The sequence below is a fragment of the Lynx rufus genome, unplaced genomic scaffold, assembly GCF_022079265.1.
Source record: "Lynx rufus isolate CCGP_SWC_20201006 ecotype Redwood Valley unplaced genomic scaffold, mLynRuf1.p SCAF_6, whole genome shotgun sequence".
Lineage (NCBI taxonomy): Eukaryota > Metazoa > Chordata > Mammalia > Carnivora > Felidae > Lynx > Lynx rufus.
The window spans coordinates 41037725-41044769 of record NW_025814878.1 but is presented as its reverse complement, the minus strand read 5'-3'; the positions used below and the strand labels follow the sequence as shown (position 1 = coordinate 41044769).

At 38.6% G+C, this 7045-nt stretch overlaps 1 protein-coding gene across 1 annotated transcript in view; it reads right to left on the bottom strand.

Moving 5' to 3' along the window:
* Positions 1 to 526: 526 nt before the first annotated feature.
* TRAPPC3L (trafficking protein particle complex subunit 3L) overlaps positions 527 to 7045 on the bottom strand; it is a 39097-nt gene continuing 32578 nt past the window's right edge. The window contains exons 4-5 of the mRNA XM_047102836.1: positions 5183 to 5368; positions 527 to 646 (exon numbers count right to left, since the gene is read on the bottom strand). Coding sequence (XP_046958792.1) covers positions 527 to 646; positions 5183 to 5368 — 306 coding nt within the window. The remainder of the gene's footprint in view (positions 647 to 5182; positions 5369 to 7045) is intronic.

Genomic DNA, 7045 nt, shown 5'->3' with positions numbered 1-7045 from the left:
TGGGAGGCTAAAGTGATTAACCAAGCCAATATACGAGAGAAATCGTATCCATAGTTTCTCAAAAAGATGGAAAGGTATTATAAATGGCACTGTTTCTATACAGTATCTAGAAATTATCTCTATATAGTGAACTCTATATTGTATCATTTCATCTATTTTTCCAATGAGAATGGGTAGATATACTAACTGAGTAGCTGGTTGTGATTTTTTTTCATTGCCATAAGTAAATAAATCAATAGACTCTGTTAGGACGAACTATATGATATGTGAAATTCATGTATCCCATCTTACAAAGAGTTATTTGTAGATGTAATCTTATGGACATAAGATTAAAAATGTGTGATTTATAAACAAAGAAAGAAAACAGCTTTAACTCCTAGTGCCCTGCACTTCAAATTTCTGGTGGATATAGAAGCCTTTTAAATCCCATGCTATTATTAAACAATTCAAAATTTCTATGGTTATATATGTTTAGATAATATTAACTCCTCAAATGGCCACCCTGTGGCGTTTTGCATGCAATTCTTCATTTTTTCCGTCTGTATTTTTTCTCATCTAGCTTTTTCAGAAATGTTATTCCTATTTCTGTCACACGGTCGCCTTTCAGTGTGTCTTGCAAGAATGTAACATCAGCAGCCAAATGAACCTAGGAAAGAGAAAAAAACAAAACAAAACAGGCACGCATCATTTAGGTTTAAAAAATTAAAAAAACTCTATTTTTTTTCAGCTTTATATAACCAATAAGGGGCTCACTTTCCTTATGGAATGATAAAAAAAAGAGTTTGCTTCATGGATGAAGGGCCCTTTACTGTGTGTCCTCCAGAGATGATCTGGCTGTGGGTCAGCTCTGTGGTGTGAGCCTGCAGAGAGAAGGGTGGTCCAGGCCACGCCCAACCTGGGGGATTCCGGGGCAAGTCAAGGGACATGGGCCCACTTTTGCTCACAGTGCAGAGCTCATCTATAGCCTTGACCCAATGTGCCTTGTCAAGCAGAAATTCCAAGGATAAATGGATTCTTAAATGATTTCTTTCCAACGAACTTGCTATCAATCATTCTGTCATCGGCCAAATAGCATCACTTGTGCTAACAACATGTAGCAATCACGACTTTGAGAGCTTTGAAAAAGTATCAACTAAATAAATTATAAATATAAAATTAAAGATTGAAATTACAGACATGAATATTTGATATCCAGCCCTTCTTTTCTACCATAAAGAATTTCCCACTTTCCATACATTGAAGTGATCCCACAGGGCTTACTTGTCTATTCATTAAAATGTATTCACATAAGAGTATCATATTGCTGACCGACTACCCTTGACAGAGTATCTGTTCAGCTATTTTAAGTCCTTGTGATAAATAAGATAAAAGCAAAAGTACTTGGTAAAACAAATAATAAGTGAAAAAGCCTGGGTCTAGTAGGCAATTGAAATATAGAAGCTATGTTCACCCTCATTTTCCCCCAATAAGATCTTAATATAGAAGCTATGTTCACCCTCATTTTCCCCCAATAAGATCTTTTTTGTCTTTGTCAAAATTTGTCAGAAGGTCAGTTAAAATGAGCAAGGAGGCTACGTTGAAGCTATTTGGATACCTGAGGCCACATGAGGCCTGATAGCTATTTGTCAAATAGCATATAGAATCAAATGTTGTCCATGAAAACTGGAGAATTATTTATCTTATTTTTGCCTTTGTTTTATGGTTCCTCCCTTTGTCTGTAAGCTCCCAGAACATCTCCCTTCCTCTTTCTTGATTTCTTGATTATAGGGCAAGCCTAAAAAATTGGTAGGACAGAGCATGGAAGGTCTGTGTGAATAATACATTATGGCTATTGTTTTACTCTTTTGGATTACCTGTTATTATATCCTTCCTCTAATTATCACAGATAATTGAAAATTATATGCATGCCTCATTATCATGTCTAATCTTTGGCTACTCTCTGGTCCCACCACTTTTAAAAGCTCAGCTTCTGGAAAAACTAGACTTTGTGGACTGTTACCTCTTTCTAAGTTGCCCTTGATCAAGAGTTTTTGACAGATTGTCGTCTTCCTTCAGGTTCTCATCCCACTAAGGTCCTTCCTGACCTTTTCCTTCCTACATGTTGTGAATATTTTTCAGGTCTTGTTTTACTTAGCATCTCTGCTGTCCTTGATCTTGGGAATCACTCCCTCTTCTTCTTCTTTTTTTAAATTTATATCCACGTTAGTTAACATACAGTGTAGTCTTGGCTTCAGGAATAGAACCCAGTGATTCATCTCTTACACATGACACCCAGTGCTTATCCTGAAAAGTGCCCTCATTAATGCCTGTCACCATTTAACCCCTCACACCCCCCAGCAAACCTCAGTTTGTTCTCTGTATTGCTCTCTCTCTCTCTGTTTTTATCTTATTTTTCCTTCCCTTCCCCTATGTTAACTGTTGAGTTTCTCAAATTCCACATATAAGTGAAATCATATGATATTTCTCTTTCTCTGACTGACTTATCCACTTAGCATAATACATTCTAGTTCCATCCACATTGTTGCAAATGGCAAGATTTCATGCTTTCTCATCACTGAGTAGTATTCCATTATATATATATATATATATATATATATACACCACATCTTCTTTATCCATTCATCAGTCGATGGACATTTGGGCTCTTTCCATACTTTGGCTATTGTTGATTGTTCTGCTATAAACATTGGGGTGTGCATGCCCCTTCAAATCAGCATTTTTGTATCCTTTGGATAAATTCCTAGTAGTGCAATTTTTTGGGTTGTAGGGTAGTTCTATTTTTAATTTTTCGAGGAACCTCTTGAAATACTCTCCTCCTTTGTTTCTGACTCCATTCTTTCCCTGTATTTTCCCACTTCTGTTTATTCCTTCTTGGTATCCTTTGCAGTCTTTGTATTCTCTCTTCAACTTACTCATTATGTTTTATTGCTTCCTACGGTTCCACCTGTGACTTCTTTTCCTTCTTACTCTACACACTTCCTAGGCATCCTTTGACAGTTCCAATGACTCTCCAGCCCACATCTGTGGCTTCCAGACATGTAAAACAACTGCTTATTGAATATCATCACTTGTTTGTATGTTAGACACCTCAATTCTAGAATCTTCCAAGCTGAACTCCCCACTTTATCTTTCCCAACCCCCAGTGTACCCCTCCTTGTTTTGCTCTCTTGGTTAACAGTACAACCATCTTACAGGTTACTCAGAACCTTAAATAATTCCTGAATCTTTTTCCCAATCTTATCTCTTTCAGTCAACTAATAACCTAGTTTTAAGTTTAATTAGTTAGTAATCTGCCTTATTAATGTTCACATCGATCTCCTCTCCACTCCTATTGTCAGGGCTTTATTCCGGTTTTTCTTGAGGTTACCATCATCAGCTTCCTAACTGCCCTCTTCTTCCCTCCAGCATTGTACCCTCCTCCTGTATACTTTCACTTTGTTGACAAAGGGATAAAATTCCTAAAACACAAATTTCAAAATACCATTCCCTTCTTTATAAACCTATAATGGGTCTCTGCTGCTTTCAATATAACAATCTTTAGATTGTTCCCAAGGTTGTCATATGAATGTGCCCCACCACTTTTTAAAAATCAGGCCTCTATTGAGGAGGGCACCTGTTGGGATGAGCACTGGGTGTTGTATGGAAACCAATTTGACAATAAATTATATTTAATATAAAAAGTAAAATAAAATAAAATAAAATAAAATAAAATAAAATAAAATAAAAAATAAAAATCAAGCCTCTGTAAAGAACTGAAACCTTACTCGAGACAATATCTCAATCTACATGTCACCTCTATGGAATTAATTCAAGTTTCTCATTCCTTGAATGAAACATTCTTTTTGTGTCTTTGGACATGCTATTCCTTTTACCTGGAACATTATTTTCCCCTGCTTCCCTTACCCCATGGCCTTCACCTTCTATTTATCCTAGTTTCTCTAGGAAGTTATCTCTGCCCTACCAGCCACCCCAACCCAGGTCCTCCCCTAGCCATTTATCCACACTTTTTTACACATCTATCTGACTTCTCTATTGGACAGAAACTCTTTTATTATTATTATTTTTTTAATGTTTATTTATTCTTGAGAGAGAGAGAGAGACACACACAGCATGAGCAGGGGAAGGGCAGAGTGAGAGAGGGAGACACAGAATCTGAAGTAGGCTCCAGGCTCTGAGCTGTCAGCACAGAACCCAACGTGGGACTGGAACTCACGAACCGCAAGATCATGACCTGAGCCGAAGTCAGACACTCAACCAACTGAGCCACCCAGGTGCCCCTGTACTAGACAGAAACTCTTGAAGGGCAGCAACTATGTCTTATTCACCTTGTACGCTCAATGCCTTTTTTTTTTTTTTTGAATAATTATCTGGACTTAGATTTGTTTGGAAGCACAATTATTTACTTACTTTTCCACACAAATTAAATTCACTAGAAAATTGCTGTCAGTGCTACTTTTTTTTTTGATAATGTAATTCCTACATTTCAAACTATTTTTCAGGCCTTTTTAAATCTCTTATTTCTTTTCTCTCTTCATTAATTTTTATTTTTAAAATATCTTTTTTTTTTATAATTTGTTGTCAAACTGGCTAACATACAGTGTGCTCTTGGTTTTTGTATGTAAGCAATGAATCACAGGAATCTACTCCCCAAACCAAGAGCTCAGTGCCTTTTCGCAGACGCGAATCACCTCACCGTCTTTGTTCAGTCAATGAATAATTCAGGTGTGGAAGCCAGCCTCCAAAATCGACTGCAGTGATCTTTGCCTCCTGTTATTCACACACCCTCAGGTAGGGCCCTCCCACACAGTACCAGGGCCAGCAGCACCTGTTGTGACTGTATCTACCAGGGAGCCTATGTGGCAAGGACTTTCATGAAGCCTCTAGCCAGCTGCCAGCCAGCCAGTGAGACCACGTGAGTGAGCATGGAGGTGGATCGTCTAGCCTCAGTCAAGTGTTCAGGGACTGCAGCCCTGAAGGGACCAACAGCCGGATCATGTGTGTATTACGCTCTGAAAGGCTGTTAGCCACAACCACCTACCAAAACTCTTCCGGGATTTCTGATTCTTAGAAACTGTGTGAGATAATAAATATTAGTTGTTTTAAACCGTTGTATGTGGGGGTAATCTGTTACACAGCACGAGATAAGGAATATACCCAACACAATGAAATAGATATGCTTTACCATTTCCAGGGCACCTCTGATAATCCCACAGAGTAAATTGCAGTAGCACAGAGACGATCGCCCGGCAGGGAGCTCTTCCACAAACTCCACCAGAGGATTCTTGTCTAAGATCAGGGAAAATTCAGTTCTGCTTGGATTGTTACAGGTCACACTTGGTGTAATTCCCAGGTACATCTTAAAGGCAACCTAATAAAAAGGGGGGAAAATCTGCTAAAAAACTTGGTCTGGAACAAGTATCTATTATTAGCAAAGCACCCAGATATTCTGTTCCAGGCAGTGCAGCACAATGGTTAAGCATGTGGAGTTTGTAGTCAGCCAGTGTGGGCTCACACTCAGCTTTGGCATGTACCCACCCTATGACCTGTACAAGTCTTAAAGAGTTTTATTTTTATGGGATATCCTAAGGGACTAGTTTTCTGTGGAAGCAATATGCTTTATGAAGCAGAGTTAAGCATTATTTCTCAAAAAATCTTTTTCAAAAATAAATATCCTTCAGGGGGGTAAGAAATTAAAATATCAGTCATCAACATCCCAGCATGATAGGTGTCATGTGAGCCTAGTAAAGGGTAAGATCCTGAATGAGAAGGGACGCAAGACATATCCACCACAATGGGAAGGTGATAGAGTAGAGGGTGCTGCTGGACAATCAGACTCAAGGGTGTGCTTTGGAAAGTGGAGGAAGTCATATCACAAAGGATGACTAGTCTCTGAGAAGGAGCAAGGGATAGTGGTGGTATGATTTACATAAATGAGTCATAAAGTAACTTCTGAAAAAAGTCTGCTGTATTGAAGGGCTTACAGATTTTTACCATGTTGAGATGGATAAAATCTTGGAGACTATTTCTTTTATACCTCTAGTTTCATAAGTGAGCAGGTTGCGATTCAGAGAAGTCGAATGACATGGCCAAGCCCATGCTATTGCTCAGTCCCTTGACTTCTGGGCCAAGGAACTTTCTTTTCACCAAATGCACTGGAATTTGAAGTTTATTATTGGAAACTTGTGAACTTGTCTTTCAAGTGTCTTAATTATTTAATTTTTTAAAAAGGTTTATTTATATATTTTGAGACAGCATTAGCAGGAGAGGGGTAGAGAGAGAGGGAGAGAGAGAATCCCAAGCAGGCTCTGTACTGTTATCATACAGCCCCACCATGGGGCTCGATCCCACGAATGGTGAGATCATGACCCGAGCTGAGATCAAGAGTCAGACACTTAACCAATTGAACCACCCAGGTGTCCCAATTAATTTAATTTTTAAAATTAAGAGCAGTATAGGACAGAAATGGAAACAATTTTCTTAAATTATTTATAGTTAGAAGTCCTGAAAGTTTCATCATTCATTCAATAGGTACTCACTGAACACTGCATTTCTAGCACACAATGCGAGTTCAATAACTATTTGAAAAACAAATTATTAAATGAGCATCCATTCGGTGTTTGAGACCATGTTTAGGCCCGGAATACAAAGGTTCATAAATATAGTTCCTGTTTTATAAGAGCTCGTAGTAAAAAGGTATTAAAAAAACTGCAATGGTGTAAGTCCTGCAAGTACATACAGTGTTCTATATTAGGAAGCAATCCTGCAAATACTCACAGAGAAGGAAACTGCTATTCTGTTCATGAATATTGAGTGAGAATTTGCCAGGTGGACAGGGTGGGAGTGGGAGGTGTTCTAGGTGGAGGAAACATGTCATGGGCAGGAAATACCATGATCAAGTTCAGGGCAGACTGGTATTTATCAGTTGTGGGTAGCATAAAGCCCGAAGGTGTGAGTAGGTTAGGACAGAATTGAATTTCCATTTGAAGGATCTCCTTTGTGTGAGCTTGGAGGATGGATTTGGGTTGAGGGTAGGGTTGGGCAGGAG